Source organism: Dromaius novaehollandiae, chromosome 9 (assembly GCF_036370855.1).
Source record: "Dromaius novaehollandiae isolate bDroNov1 chromosome 9, bDroNov1.hap1, whole genome shotgun sequence".
Taxonomy (NCBI): Eukaryota; Metazoa; Chordata; class Aves; order Casuariiformes; family Dromaiidae; genus Dromaius; species Dromaius novaehollandiae.
This window is the reverse complement of record NC_088106.1, coordinates 19504311-19521191: the sequence shown is the minus strand read 5'-3', so window position 1 is coordinate 19521191 and position 16881 is coordinate 19504311. Positions and strand designations below refer to the sequence as shown.

At 39.5% G+C, this 16881-nt stretch overlaps 1 protein-coding gene across 5 annotated transcripts in view; it reads right to left on the bottom strand.

The window, feature by feature from the left end:
* TRIP12 (thyroid hormone receptor interactor 12) overlaps positions 1-16881 on the bottom strand; it is an 83052-nt gene that overhangs the window by 53244 nt on the left and 12927 nt on the right. For all 5 annotated transcript variants that reach the window (XM_064516870.1, XM_064516871.1, XM_064516872.1 and 2 more), the window contains exon 2: positions 2620-2766. In XM_064516870.1, coding sequence (XP_064372940.1) covers positions 2620-2717 — 98 coding nt within the window. In that variant the 5' untranslated portion in view covers positions 2718-2766. The remainder of the gene's footprint in view (positions 1-2619; positions 2767-16881) is intronic.

The following is a 16881-nucleotide window of genomic DNA, read 5'->3' as shown; positions in this document are numbered from 1 at the left end:
AGTATCAGTCTACATCTACAAGTGATTGAGATGCATAAAGTGCACTGATAGAGCACAACTTCCAATTTAGTTTCAGCCGACAAGAATCCAATTACTGTGCTCCAGGACCACTCCATGATGTTACCATGGAGGTAAGTGTAACAAGATTTGCTGCAAAAACACATTCCTGATTCAAACTAAAATACTAGCGTAGACGCATCCTAAGTTCACACAGTTCCTTGCACAACATAAGTGTATTATTGCCATTGGTCTTCCTAGGCCTTGCTAATGCTATTAAAACGAATTTTACAGTGGAAATTGAAGAGATTCACTTTATGGACGAAAAACTTGAAAAAGACTGGGAATTAAGTTAGCAGTTTGGACATTTATGACGCTAATATTAATGTAATAAAAAGGGACTTTTTTTTTTTTTTAAGTAGCAGCCCAAGCAGTGTGTATCAATGCCAGAATACAGCATGACAAGAGATGAGAAAGATGCATCAAGCTGTGAACCCTAGAACCTCCTATACACTGTCAAACAGCAGAAAAAACTTACTACATCATTGCATCTTAGACACACAGAAGGATGAATCCTGAAGTTTGTGTCTGAAGACAGGTAGCCAGAGAAAAGGTACCATAAATCTGAGAAGCAATCTCTTTCCATTTCATCTGCAAGTTTTTGAAGGACCTGATAGATCTGTCTTACATTGTTCCTTGCACAATAGTCATTTTTGCTCTTGTAGCTTACTAAAAAGAAGACTGAGAAGACTGAGCAAGAGAAAATGAATGCATTCTAAAGTTTATATTGACTACTATGCTGCCTCTAGGTCTTTATATGCTTTGTTAGCCACAAATACCTATTCAATGGAGGCTGGGAGTAGGCTGTGCACATGTGTGCGCGCCCTGTTTTAAAGGGACAACATTTTGAAAACAGTGCTGAAAAGAAAAACTGAGTAAGTTTATTTGTAAGAGAACTTTGGGTCTGATAAAGGTCTAACGTAGCTCAAAAGTTTAATACACACTTAGTCATGGAAGTCTGATTGCCACCAATCTGGTAAGGAGTGGAAAGAGCTCCAATCATTTAAAACAATTTGAATTAGTGTGTGACAACGTAAGTAACAGATCACAAGGCAGCACTAAAACACTGGATAAGGAACTTTATTGTAAGAAAATAATACCAGCCCTAAAATTCTTCCATTTCTGTCTGCTTCATTGTAGAGCTTCTCCCTGGCATTCTGCTACAGAATTCAAGGAAACAATAGATACCAGAAGATGAAAATCCCCTATTCCATTCCCAAAGAACTTGCCTCTCAATTCTTTATTCTAGATGGTACGTTATCCACTCCAGGTAAAAGAAAAGTTGTTATGAATAATACAAACCAAAATATCCATTCTGATAAAGAAATAACACCAAATATGCAGAACAGGATGAAGTGTTCACCATGCCAAGGCAGGCAACACGTTAAAGAAGGAGGAGTATGCTCCAGAAACAATGCTAGCTTGCAAAACAATCAAGCATCTAAGGCAGTCATTTTCCCCCCTCTTTGAGCTACAGAGGGACAGGACAGAAGCTGTGTGTTTATAATCTACATTATCACCCTCTATTATTCCATTTGTGTGGTACGGACCTTTTTTTTTAAAAAAAAAAAAAAGAAAAATGGCATATCTGCCAACTGAACTAAATAGTTCCTTAGGAGAACAGCTAACATCTTTCATCCATCCAATAGTGAGAGACTGTTTTCAGCTACACTTTAGATTAGTAAAACATACACCTCTTGTATTTCTATGTTAGAGGAAGAGTTTGAATCCTTCACAGAGAAAACTTTGTGTTGTTGTCCTGCAACATTGTAGTAATACTCTTATACCAGAAGACCCAAGCCCTAAATGAACATATTTGAACAACTCCACCAGTAATACCTTGGAAGAAATAGAAATAATACAGACAAATGCTGCCTACAACGATACCATAATCTTTCTTCAGTAGACTAGTATTTTAAAATAAGTTAAGGAAAATGTATCCACATAGGCTTCACTCAGTCACATGAAGATTCTTGCTTCCTGAATTGGCATGTCAGTAATTATACAGCCAGTATCCACAGGAAAGTTTCAAGGATCTACTTTGTTCTGCATTATAGGTGCAACTGCTTACAGAAAACATACAGTTTGGTCCACTTGCTCACTAGCATGAATATATTAAGGGATGACAAGCCTCTTGTTCTTGAATTATTCAAAAGCTGAACACAATTAACATGTAGTGCAAGGGAACAGAGGGAAGCTAGTCCAAAAGGGACACAGATTTTTTCCCAGTATTTCACAGACCACAGGTTTTTTCCACCCTATAAATCTTGGTTATCAGGCAGGAAAGAGGAAAGAATTTGTTATTACCTGTAATTTGTATGATATAGCTCAGTCATACTTTTCCCCACATATCTACTATGCCTATTCTAGCTGAATATGCATTATAATGAGTTAACCATGCTTTCAGCCCATGAAGTAACACCACAGGTAGCAAGTGAGGGAAAAGAAGGTTTTACCCAAGTTTCAGTACTGAGATTTCAAGGAAGAAAATTTCAGTCTCTACCTAGGTCCTATTAGCTTTGTCTTTTATACATTAAAAATGTTTGCAGATAACAATCATACCTTCCTCCTACTGCGTCGTCTTGTGGCTGGGCCCCAGCAGTGTTCCTCTGTGAACGTCGCAGTGACCCCCCTGGATTGTTATTAGGCCGGTTGGACATTGGCACCTCTCTCCTGAAGGGACATACCCTTTCTAGACACTATCATTCACTGAAAGACAAGAAAGATATAGTCACATGAGACACGTAGCATGAAGACTCACAGCTATATCTCAAAAGACAAATGTAAAATGCTACAGTTTAAACAAAAACTAAAGACAAAAAACTTTGAAAAACTTCAAGTCTTTCTTTACAGAGCAAGATTCTTATGAAGGGTATTTATCTCATTAATATACAGCAACCAAAAGCTTTTAAGTATACAAACTGTACATATATTACTTACACTGTTTCTTTCCTGACAGACTTCTATAATTGTTTTTATTTTAGAGACCAGATAAATGCAATTTAAGAGAAACTATTTGTCAACATCGATGAGAAACACATTAATTACTAAAATTCAATGCTTGATATAGAACCAGCAGTACTTAAGTATTTTAGCTTTCACTGAGGGAAATGACAATCTCAATTTCAGGAATTGCCAGCAGTATACACAAGATTACAGAAGTAACCTAACTACTGTACTTTTAAAGCAGCTTCCTTCTTTAGTCAGATTTATGCAACTTCCATCTGTGTAAACAAAAGAAAAGCAAAGCATAACCATTCAGGAAAAGAGATATAGCTAAGAATAAGAAATTCTCACTCACAGGTGCTTAATTAGTGGGGAAAAAGCTTACTGTTTTAGACCGAAGAATTAATGAACTTGCATAATTATTGCCAGAAATCAATATGATGGCCTTGCATTACCACTTCTGGAATATTTCACAGAATTGCTGTGGGAATTCTGAAAGTCTACAGATATTGGTTTGGTAGTCATTTATGGAATACAACCACAATGCCTCAGCCACAGGCTTTTGAAGCCTGAGCCTCACTTAACACCCCAGTGAAGAGAGAATTTCTGTATCTTGGGCTAAATTGCTGTTTCTAAACAAAAAGCATAGCAATAGACCTACAATCAGCAAATCCAGTGTTTTTTTTTAAATTGTGTGTGAAATCAGGTTTAAAAAAAGAGAGGAAGAAAGGATATCTGCAGGTTAAAAAGCCACAACAAGGGAAAACAGTGAGTTTTTCATAATACAACAGTCCACATGCTCATTCAGTATATCTACAGCACAGTACGAAAGAAGTTTGCCAGGAAATTTTTAACAACACTTCAGCTACAGATAAATAGCTAAGGCTCAGTTCAAATTTTAATGCCTCCAATGAAATAACTCTGGAATCCTGGCACTGTTACTATAGCCAGACAATGCTTTGACTGTAGTTGTCTATTCCTCTGAAAGGAATTACTGAAGAGAGAAAGGAAAAAAAATACATACAGTATCTTAGGTTGTTCTGTTTTACTGTAGGCCATAGGAAACCAGGCATCTAATTTGGTTTGGTTGTACTGCATACATAGTACAATGCCAATAGGAGCACAGATACAGTCAGGACACCTACAGAGTACAAGAAAGTCAGGCTTCTGGTAGCCTAGATTCAGTCTTGTTACACTGTGATGATACCACCTAGTACTAAAAACTCTTGGCTGTTAGCATACCGGAAATATTTCAATAAGCTCAAGGAATCAAGTAAGTTAGGCAGCAAAGTTGCCTCCCCTTCTCTCAGGAGTCTAAGGCATCTTGCTCCTTCAGAGCACAGAAAGGTTTATAACGGAACAGAAAGAAGTTTGCTTCACTAGATCTGGAAGCTATACCAGCTTGCTAGTGCACCCAGACTAGTCAGGTTGAGTGGCAGCCTTCTCTTCAGATGTAAGAGAACTACCAAAGTATTAACCAAGCCAAAAGCTGACAGAGGTTCCAGTGCTATCTACAGGGTCTAGGCAAAGTCAGTCACAGGCACTGTCAAGTACTGTTGTGCATTTTCCCTTCATGCCTCTGCATTCAGAGACCAAACGAAAAGACATCTCTGCATCAATACCAACAAGGAGCCATGTTTTACAAATTCATTTGCTGAAAAGAGGGAGCAGTGTCCTCAGTAGGGAGATCAGCTGAGGTTGAAATTGAATGCTAAAGTCAAACTATCAGTCATACAATAAAGTATTTGCCATAAATCCATTGTACCACCTCATCCCAAGATGGAGTTGTTATAGCCAGTTACATACAACTTAAAATTACTACCTCCCTTCTTGCAAAACAGAACTGCTGAGATTTTACAGGTGGCAACAACTGCAAAAGGAATTGTTGCCCCTTAATCTAGGATAGGTAGGAGGATTTCAATACTGTTATTTGGAGACCTGACTATGCCTCATCCCACTATACTGGCCATAAAAAGAACATGCATTCCACAAGGATTCATCTTGCAAAGAGCAATATTGACTTTAGAGCTCTACTACGTCAGCCTCATGCCTTCCCAGCTAGGATCATTACCATGGGATCCTCAAGACACCAGAAGCGTAAGCAGAAGAATACAAACATCACACCCGGAATCCTGGTACTGTCTAGGGAAATTTCAATTTTAATATTAATCTGGGTAACAGCCACTTTTTACATTGTCCAGGCTTGAGTTATGCAGCAAAGAGCATTGTCATACACAAGCTACTCAGCTGCACAGGAAACCTAAGTGACAGCTGTCCTGTAAGGAATCTGCCAAGTCAAGATTACGTCCAGAGTTACTCCTCTGTATTCAGGGCTCTCAACACACTACACTAAAACACACAAGTTACCATATGACTCTCAATTTGCCTGTATATGTAATGCTGGATTGGCTTATTCCCTCCTCCACCCCCTCTTTAGATACCTAAAGTCAAGGAGCTGCACAACCCAGTAGATCAACTGCGCACACCAATTCAGCCCTATCACATTTTAAGGATCTGTTTCCTCAACTACATTGCAAGTTCCCCCCATGCCCACAACAAGAAAAAGCTACAACTGTACATTAGATCTCCTCTGTGCTTCAGTTGACAGGCCTTGTGATTCAAGACAAACTCAGGACCTCTGCTAGCATTTTTTGTAAACAAGCCATTTCAGTTCATGATGCACGACTCCATATTCCTAACTAAGGATGCCAATGCACTGACCCACAGACACTCTCCTTGTAAGCAAGAATCAACTCTGTAAACCAGCATTTCAAATAAATCCACGTTATATCTCTGAAGACATCTTATAGCTCTGAGCTGTAGTAATCACTGCTTGATTGCCATTACCAGAGAGTTGTCTTTGGTATTGTAAAGAGAAGCAACATGAATTAATCTCTGTAGTAGTAAGGCCTAACAAACATACCTATTACAAGTTTTACAACTGCAAGTTGCATAGCTAACATAGTACCTGGAGGCTCCACAAGAACACAAGACACAACCCCCTCCTCCCCACCTGCAGTAGAAGCCTTTTGTTAACCTCTTCTCTCCTGGAAGGGTTGAGGGGAAGTGATCGACACTTTCCTGCATCTTTGAAGGCAACAGAGGAAAGAGACAAAACCGTGGAACAAACCTGTATCACCTTTCACCACCATAAAGTACTCTCTAAAGGATAATGAACTGATGTAGGCTATGGTGGGGAAAAGAGAATGAGCAAACTGAAGCACTCCACTAGTTGCATTACAAGGCAAACTGGTAGCAATCTCTATAAAAAGAGAATTGGGCCCTTTCACAAGAAAAGGGGCTCCTTTAATCCAGTTGGATCAGCTCAAGAACTGGTTTTGAAGTTCTTCGCAAGAGTCTTGGTAGCACAATGTTCTTCAGGCTCCTGCACTACAGTTTCCTGAATATTCAAGATATGCCTAGCACCTCTGCCTATAATACTCCACTACCACACCAGTTATCTGCTTGGAGTTAAACTAAATTGGATGCACTTATGTTCTCTTTTGTACCTTGATCCAAAGACAACACCTTACCTGATACTGCAGTAGCAATCCAGCCTCTCAAAAGTGCAAGGCCTTACTGCCCTGAAGTCAGTCTTAGGCAAAAAGGGGGAGAAGGAAGAGAAGACAGAAGGATGTTTAAATGCCTTGTAATTTTAGGACATTTTCTTCCAACAAGTTGCATATCTTACCAACCAGAACCCAGAAAGGGTTTAGCATACTTATCAGAAAGTATTAAACCTAAGATTTCAGATTTGTATTCTGTTACTTCAATTTAGATAACAAATTTCTTGACAAACTGCAAGGAATCTAGTCAATTAAGGCAGAAGCAACATTCTAAATATATAAGCACACAACTCACATTTAAGAGTTTGAGACTTTAAATGCAGCTAAACTGAAGAACTTGCTACATATGGCTCAGTAAGTGCTGAACTTCTTTGGATCTACATTAGCTTCCTTTAAACCAATTTCATAGCTACACCTCATTTTTGTTCACAGCTTACAAAGCTCTCCTTTACCTGCAAACATACACACCTATTTTCTTGCCTTGCAAGCAAGCACTTGCAAGTCCTCAATTATTTCTACCTCTTCACCATCTGACTCAAATTCAGTATTAAGAAGCAGAAGTTCTACTGTAGTTAGTTGATTTAGAGTCCTGTGCAGCTGATTTTTACACAGATCTTCTTCCTCACTATACTTTCTCAGCTCAATAGTTACTTACTCTGCCCAGTTCCTTTTCCACTGCAGCCCTCACCTTCTAAACATAATTGAGCTTTTATGGCAAAGCTCCATGGAGACAGAAGCTTGTATTCTCAGTTTAGGAGGCCACTGTCCCTTCTGCTAGTAGAAACAGTTCTTGGAATAATTTAGAGAGTGGGTAGAGCAAGCTGGAGATTTCCTGAAAAGTTTTCTATGACCACATCTCCTGAATTCTTCTCCTCCCTCCCTCTGATCTGAGGGGAAGCTTCCATACATAAACAAGGAAAGAAACAGTGTTCCATGAGCTAAGTACAATAAGGCTGCTGGATTTCATTGGCCTTTATGCAAAGCCTATGCTGTTCAGGAAGAGCAAGCTCCCACTTACTTTCTTATCTGCTTTCATTTCCACCTTCTCCCCATCAAGAGGCACAAGCTGTCTACATGACTTCAAGATGCTACAGTACACTGCAGTTTACCTACTGCACTGCATGTAGTGATGTAAAATTCATATGGTGACTTTTATTAGATTAACTTTATTTTGATATAGAAATTGCATGACATTCCATTGACTTGCACATTAGGCTTGCTTAGGCTTTTCTGTATTTCCCCTGCACTAAAGAAAGGAGAAAAAAAACACAAAAAAAACCCCTCACTACTCAAATTCAGTACAATTACAAAAATCTTCAAAGTAAAAAAGGTTCTACAGCCTCCCAGCACTGTAATGTTACCTCAGTGCAGGGAAGACAGACAAGAAGTTTCTTCTAAAAAAACAAACAAACAAAACAAAAAAACAAAAAAAAACACAAACAAAACACAGCATGTTAGGTGGTAAGGAAACAGATTTCTATACCTGCTCCAGCATGAAATTTCTACAGACTTAAAAGTAGCACCATTATTAATGTCCTCTAAGAGAACTGACAAGATATTGATAGGAAGACAGTTTAACAGCATGCTGAGGCAAGCTCATCTTCAAATCCCAGTGCCTTTTTGATGCAGGGTTCAACTGGAGCACAAGTGTTAAGTTAGAATCGCTGAAAAAAACCCAGGCTGGAAGGCACCTCTGGAGATCATCTGATCTAACCTTCTATTGAAAGCAGGGCCTTAGATTAAATGTTAGAGCTCTCCAATTCTGCTGACAAGTGATAATTTCTGAATCAAGATGACTAGATATATTCTAAGGCCTGCGTGAGAGCAGAAAGGTAAAAGGTGAATCACAAGAGAACTCCTGAAGGGAGGAAAAAGAAGAAATCATCAATTAAGCAAGAAATCAAAGCATCACATCAGGTATCCGGGTGTGCAGAGGAGATACTAACAGACCATCAGAGAAAAAGTATTTTCAACAGAAGCATTTGATGAAAAGCCATGTAAGAGATGTCAGTTCAAGTAACCCAAGATCTCAGATCTGTGTAGATGTACAGTTGTGCAAGGACACACTCCCCTCCCGGGCACAACATCTGTAAGCAGAAAAGAACCAGCTCTGGCCCTGCTCCTTACTGCAATCATATATAGTTCAGAGAATGCTCCCTCTCCTTCAGTTCTTCAATATTACAATCCAGGAACCTGGACTAAGATGAGGAGGAAAGTACATGGGCATACGCTACAAGTATAAAAGGATTCCAGTCACTGAAGAGGGCAGTCTTTTATGACTAGTTCACACATTTACTCTTACACTGGCTAGCTTTAGACAGCATCCAAGCTGTTAGCCAGACAGATTTTTCAGATCGCTGACCCCTTCCCTCCCCACCAAAAAAACCAAACATCCCACCAACCTTCAGCACAATTTTCTTCCCAGATTCATTTGTAATGGAACAGTTCTTGTGGCTACTTTGCAATTATTAGGGTGGAAGAACTTCTTAACCATTGCAAGGTTAGCGCATGTACTATATGCCAAGAAAAGCAGAGGTATGAATATCGCAGAATTATCAAATCTCAGTGGACCATAAACACACTCAAGCTATGGACTCCATAGAAAGCAGTCAACAAGGGAGAGGGAGTTACCCACTTCTCCTCTGAACTTACAACACAGGCAGCCATCTGAAGATTATAGTACCCTTTGGGATTTGCCACATTAGGGAGAAGTCAGCTTCCCCTTACACCTTTCAAGGGCTCAGACCTCACCTATGCTTTTAGCTGAGACAAAGCTAGGGGCATTCATGGATTCAACAAAACAGGTTGCTAGGAGCTTGAAAGGATACGACCACCACGTTAAGATTCACTAGACTACTGAATCTACATGTATATGCCTATAACAACCTATAGAAAGGGATCAGAAAATCCTGGCACAGAGGAAGGGAAAAGAGCGAAAAAAATATCTTTGCTTGTTTTATTATGGTTCAGAATTAGTGGGAACTGTACCACAAATCGGCAGTTACAACATCCAGTGCCTCAAAGCAAAGATTTACAAGTTCCCGGAGGAGAGAGGATCACCTATTTGCCTCTGAAGAGATGTATACAGTGCTCACTAGAAGAACGCCCAGGTTGTTAGGATGGACTGGGTGATCCAACATGTATGCAATGACCCCAACTCAGCAAAGTAGCATCCTTAACTACTGAGTTCCATTTGGTGAAAGGACTGGAAGATACCTCTGCAAAAGATACTATAACTGGGGAAGACGTATTCTGGGAAACTCGGAGATCAAGTATAGTTTAAGGTATTATTTAAATACATACTACTGTATGCTCTGGAGTTGACGAAAACAATTTGTTGATGGTGGGAAGACACCCTGAGGTGCAGAAACTGAACAATCTCCCCTTGTTTAAACAGGCCAGTTGAATTCCAAGCTTGAGACTGCAGAGAGCTTTTGCTTGGTCTGGTAGGGAAAAGCAAACTCAAGAGGTCCTTAGTGACCTGAAGGAAGCTCAAGACCTTGTTCCATAAAGATCCCTGTAAGGCCTTGCACCAATCCTTTGTTAAGGAAGAGAACGGTGAATGGGCCTATACCACAGCCAGCGCCTCGGTGGGTCCTTCCAGGCTGTGGAAAATCTAAACTGAAATACCAAATGGGACACTACTCAAGACTATAGAAAACCACAGGTACTGCTGGCAGATGGCTTGATAGCCAAGTCAACAGTACAACTGACTGATAAAGAAACTAAACCGTATTGAAGTGTTGAGAGCTGGTTAAGAGGCTGGCTAATACTAAGACAGTAAAAGCCTTAATCTCTCATACTCTTTTCCTCTGGAGCTGCAGAAGCTGCAGTCAGAGGAAGCAAACTAAAGGAGTTACCTGAAACAGTGATAATGCTGTTTCAGGGCATCCATTCCTCTTTAGTTCTGCCTTTGCATTGCTTTGCTTATCCTATATTAGTCAAGGACAGAAAGCATACCACAAGTTGATTCACCCTTCTTTGGACTATTATGGTACACACACACACACACACACACAGAGCATACAGGTATCTTTCAGGTCTTACATCCTCATTCAAAAGAGGAGTTAAGAAAAGTAGAAGGCATTTCATTTTATCCTCTTGCTTCTCTATAGTTCAACATTCACTCTCATCGGCAATGAAAACTTTGTCAAAAGCAACTATTCATCTCTTTTCTGGAAACATCAGTAACAGAGTTAATTTAAAAAACAATCCCTTAGAAGATTTACTTACAAGCATAGATCATAAAGTAATTCAGAGAACTCCAAGAGAAACCAAGTGCATTACCCCTCCAGAACTACGAAACTTTGACCTGTCAGAACTGGTCTGACAGAAGTTTTTAATCAGCATATTGTTCAACACGAAGCCATTACTGAAGGAAGGCAACGCTCGCCGTGGCAGAATGCTATGGCTCAGCACTTCAGGTGTCCTAAACATTACAGTGTTTTCTTGTAGTTTTAGTCTTTAGCTGGTTAAAAACACACACACACACACACACACACACACACACACACACACACACAAACTGCTACAGTTTACTGCTACATTAAGTTCTGTTGCACAATTTGGTCAATACTGCAGCAGTTAATTTTTTTCTGTTTACAAAGATGAGGACTATGAAAACCACAGGAACCCAGAAACTCTGGATCAATTTATATTAAATAAGAGAACAGTCTAATCTGGATAGCTGCAAGTCAGCCAGCAAAAGCTCAACTTCAGAAAAAGCCCAAAGATGTTTAAGCCATCTCTGTTGGATGAAAGATTTGTGTTAGCACAGGGAGAGCCAGTGCACACAAACGTCAAAACTCAGCAACAGAGCTGCAGAATACTGAATGAGTTTTTGTCTCTATTTGTTGACAGATATTTTCCCTTTTAACGCAAGAATGGGAAAGAAGGAAAAAAGGAAGAATGGGTGCATGCAAAGTTTATTCTTCTGTACGTTGGTGTCACATCACAAAATTTCTCTGCTGGATCAGATGCTATAGCAAGAGCTTGACTTCATCTCTACAGGAACTTTAAATTTACTCCTACTTACCGAAAAGCTGCTAGACAGAGAAGCTTACACTATGAGAGTCTTGGTATGCAACTCTGTTACACTGGTGCTAATACAAATTTTTCCCCTTTCTAATTAAAGAAGGGCAGCTGCTATCTCTTCTTCAAAGGGAAAGAAAATGTTTCGCAACAACCAGCTTCTGTCTAGATCTCCGTTTCTACCCAGAGTGAACCAATACGACCTCTTGTTTCTAATAGATCCCCAATAAAAACCCTCATAAGCAGCAAAAGAAAAATCTCATCTGTCCTTTGTTTCCAGCTTCTCTAAAAACCCATACTTAGTAAGAGCCAAGACTCACCAGCTGTGTGGTGGTTTAAGCTACCGGTAACCAAATGGAAAGAACAGAAAACCATGCTGTCTGGCAACCCTGAGGGAGAACATTCTCTTCAGAAAGTGAGTATGAATTTGAGTGAGAAGCTTTTACCTTTTGCAAGGGACAATGTGAAAGAAAGCACAGAATCCTTAACTAGGTAGAGCTCATCAACACTGCCAGAACAAAGGCAAATTAAGAAGTGGTCAAATAAGACCAAGGAAACAGGTCTGGCAAAGTCGGGGGGGGGGGGGCAGGGGGGACAAGTTTCCTGCCAATGAAGTAAGAAGAAAGTTGAGTGATTAGTGCAACTTCAAGTTTAGAAGCTGAATTTCAATGTTTTCACACAAGTAAACCAAGAAATACACATCAGCAAGTACTCCAAGTCTGCCCTAGCCAATACTTAATGCCCAGCTACCTTTGAGCTGTACAGCTCCAGTTACTTCAGCATCAGGCATTTGAACACACAAACCTACTGCTGCAACACCAAGCCTCTTTCCTACTCTAATCCCATAGAACGGACACTGCCTTATTTGCAGTTTGCCATTCACAGGCATCTCTCACACAGCCCTGTAGCAAAATAGGGGCAATAGCGCTACAAGTCAAATATGGATAGGTACGTACCTATGTCCTACCTGCACAGCCTGTTAGACAGTGCATGCTCCACGTTGCAGCATGGCAAGCTGCCTAAGCCCTGCCAAATGCCTCATCAATTTTTGCTATGTTATCTTAAATTACAGAGAGGGCTACGAGCTTATTTGCTGGCGAAACATGGCTTGGCACCCAAAATCTACATCAACGTAAGATGATCTTGGCAATCTTCCAGGTAACTTGGCGCCGGGGGGGGGGCGGGAAAAGGAAAAGGAGAATATGAGTTAGCCACTAGAATGAAGAAATTCAGAGACCTGATCTTACAGAAGTTACTGCAGAAGAAACGCAAAAAGTTGATTTGTATGGGCAGATGAAAAAAAAAGTGCCACAGGTGAAACCAAGACTACAGGTTTCAGTAGGGGCACTATGTCGATTCTAGAAAACAACAAGGGAGGAGACTAGGTCTTCATTCAGACAGCATTCAGTCTCAGCTGCTGCAAGCTAGCTTACATATAGAAATGCCAAAAGTTGAAAAGCCTGTTCACTCATAATACTAGCAGCAATTAAGGAGAGATATTTGCAAGGTAAAAGAACCCTGGGTTTCCACAGGAAAGAAAAAAAAAATGTACATGTTATCTACCTAATAACTAAAATGGTTGTCATGTTTTTGCACCTTGAGATATTGTTCAGAACAGTTTGGGACAAATCAGAAGGGTGGGGGGGTTTTGTTTATTTGTTTGAAGTCACTGATATTTAGTACTTAGGCAAGTGGACATCTGCTGAGGCTTCCTCTCTTATCTTGTCTCAAGTAAATTATAATATAAATGCCAAAAGAAGTCATAGGCATAATCCACAGCAACATTCCTGTGCCACGTAAGACAGTCAAGGGAATGTTCTAATTAAACTTCTTCCTCAAGAAGAACTAGAATGAAAAACTGTTTAAGTTTCAACTCCTGCTTCCTCAGCACTGGATCTGTATATGAATCTTTAGGTATCACAAGGATACTGCAACAACAAACAGGGATTAAAAAAAATAAATGTTTCTAAACTAGGTAGTGCTCAAAACATTGACATCTTTGAATTAGATGTCACAGGTACATCTTTTCAACCAAAGAAAAACAACTCTATACATTTACATTACACCTTGCAGCAGTGTAACTAAGAGTTCTTGAATACATTTGTCAAATTACTGACACAAAGACATTTACCTTTCATCAAAACAAGAACCAAGCTAACTACCAAATATTCTTTATAGAGAAACAGAAATTCTGTACTAAAGCTGAACCAAAAAAGTCACGCTCAGAGCAACACCTATCAAGACACTAAGGATTAAGCTGTCTTTAAACTGATCCTATCATCAACAGAATCAGGACTGCACTATGTTCAGAGCTATCGTTTCATGATAATACATACTCAAAGACATACCATATTAGCTTCCAAAACCACATTTTAGAAAGATTCCAGCCCTTACAGTTGTGGAAAAAAGTTGTCAAAAGCCCGAGTTCCAAACTTCATACAAGAATCAAACAACTTTATGGTAATGTTAACTGACAAGATTGTCTACCCACCTCCGGGTTTACACTACTCACTTCATAAAATGAATGCACAGGAACAAGGTGTTGTACAGAACGTGGCAAAGGTACACATATGTCTATAGAGCCTGAATATGGAGAGTTAAGGCACTGAACTTAGGAACCCTAAACATTAGAGCTCTTCCTAGTGCATTTTAGCAGGATGCTAGACTTTGTCTTAATTTTAAGCTAGACAAAGGCATGAAAGTTTTTAAATACAGACAAAAAAGTCTGTTGTAAATTCCTCTTTTCCTTCCTATCTGTTAAAGCATCACTAGCCCTTTCCTCTGCTTTACCATACCTACTCACCTCCTCTCTCTCCGAGGCTGCCTACACACTTTCCTTGCACAAGCACCACCAATAACCATGCCAATACTTTACAGTTCACCAATTAACATGTTGACAAAAATACGTTTTTTTCCTCAGTGTCATAACATGGTCCGGTTTGCCACAGAGTTTTGAAGAATTCCTTGGTCATTTCAGAGGTGGGAAAAAAAGAAAAAAGACTCCTTTCTGCCTGACAAGGAGACATCATTCCAGGAGATGCTGCCTAAATCTGTTTGATACATCTTTATTACCTCCTAGCTGAACTACTGCTATGCAATGTATTGGAGGGATTCACAGACTCCCAGTAGTACAGAATACAGATCAGAAAAACATGAAGCTTTTCCACAGCTGCAAGATACTTACAAAAGAATGAGCAGAGCGGTAGGCCTTCTATGGCTTAATCTCAGGATACCCAAAATGATTATTTAAGAACTGGATATTACAATAGTTGATTTGATAATCCTTTGCTCTTGCAATTTGCTCTGTGACCCAATCAGAATAGTCAAGAGCTGCCTCCTATACAGGTGACCTTTTGTCCTACGTTAACGTCTAACTGTGCCTTACAAGCAAAGCCACAACCTCTCATCCCACAGACGTCACATACCAATTCTGCCTTGGCTAGAACTGGAAGAGAACACAGTGGGGAGGAGAGGAAAGGAAAATAGGGTTTTCTGTAAGTATTTTCTGTGTATATCAAGGCTAGAATATGTGCAGCAAAGCAACACATCCACATTGTTAAGCTCCTGAAAGGCATTTTTGCAATGAGAGGATGACAGAATTGGAAGCATTCAAACTTCACTTCTCAACAAGTGCTGTGCAAGATGTCCCCTCCCCCCCCCAAAAAAACCAAAACAAAACAACACACACACACACGGAACCCATACAGCTTCGCAACTACTCCACATGTCCTTCTCTTCACTGTTTATTTCAAGCCATTTAATAAAATGTACTAAAAAGGGAGATTTGAGACAACCAAAATATATTTAACTGGAGAGCGCAGCCTCATCACAATGCAAGTTAGAGCATCACTCTTTACAACACTTAAGTATAAAATGAACAGGGAATGAAGTGACTTAAGGGGAAAGATTAAAGAAAGAACATGATGCAGACAGGCTTGGGACGAAAGGAGAAAACAGCTGTAGGCCCAAGACCTGTAGGCCCAGAAGCAAGTACAGTTCCTTCCTTCCCTCCCCGCTGAACAGTATCTTATCATGTCAAATGCAAAATTGAGTTACTTCATAAAAGCTGCAACCTCTCCTTAATCTTATATTCTGTTTTGCTATGGAAAGATGCTCAGCTAGAAGCATGAGCATCCCCATCCCACACATGATTAATGAGGAATGAAATATTCTAGTAATGATAACATCTTCATTACCTCTACTTCCCCACCTCAGATTTTTTTGAATACTGTATTTATTTCAACAATTAGTTCTCAGCATCTCCAACTCCCATTTGGGACCAAAGATGCTGAATTAATTGAACTAACTTCAGGTCTTTTTCTTCTATGCTTTTCAAATATATTTGTATGTCTTCTTTGTATTTAAAGGCTCCCCTGGCCTTGGGATACAGATACTATGTACTGAACTTTGAAAATAGTCAAATCCATCTGGCATGAAGTATTTCCACAAACAGTGGAAGTTAAATAGCTTGAAGATACTGCTTACCAAAGTTGTGGGAACTATTAATAAAAAGTTCCAATTATTTATTATTAAATGTCTGTTTTGATTAGTCAGAAAATGGCTTGCATGAAGTTTCTAAAACTGACTTTTCATATCAGCAATCTGGTGCTGTAGTTTCAAATATCAAGGACAACATATGCCGTTAGCATACACTAGGATGGAAACACTTGTTACATTATGCAACTGCATGATATAGTCTGAAAGGTTTTGTTTGTTTTTCTTTTTCTTAAAAAAAAAGAGAAATTTCAGATGTGGCATAGCACTGCAAGTGTGGTTATGATGGATACTTTTGTAACTCAAATGACTGCATAAACAATCTGTAGTCGTCCAAGCGTGACAGATGTTCTGAGCCAAAAACACCCCAGTTTTTTCATACCTCCATCAACAGCAAGCTTGACAGTAATAATGCTGAACCCCACTTCTGATAATTTTCATGCAAGCTTAATTTAGTTAAGACTAGGGAGAAAAAACCCAAAAGAGCCAGTCTTAAGAGCATTTGAACCAGTCTGCAGCATGTAGTTACTCAACTGAAACCACTGTATCTTCCAAAGGGTATCACAGTACTGATATAAGTTTAAGACCCAACTAGATTTCTTGGGAGACATCGCAGTGAATGCAGCCATCTCAATCAATTACAACAAAAAGTTCATCTCATCCAAGAATTTTAAGTGAAAATTTTATGTACCTGACAGTCAACACTCTCCCACCACTACATGTATTTATTCAAAATTCCCATGTTTAAGTATGTCATTATTTCAGGCCCATAACCTTACATAAATAC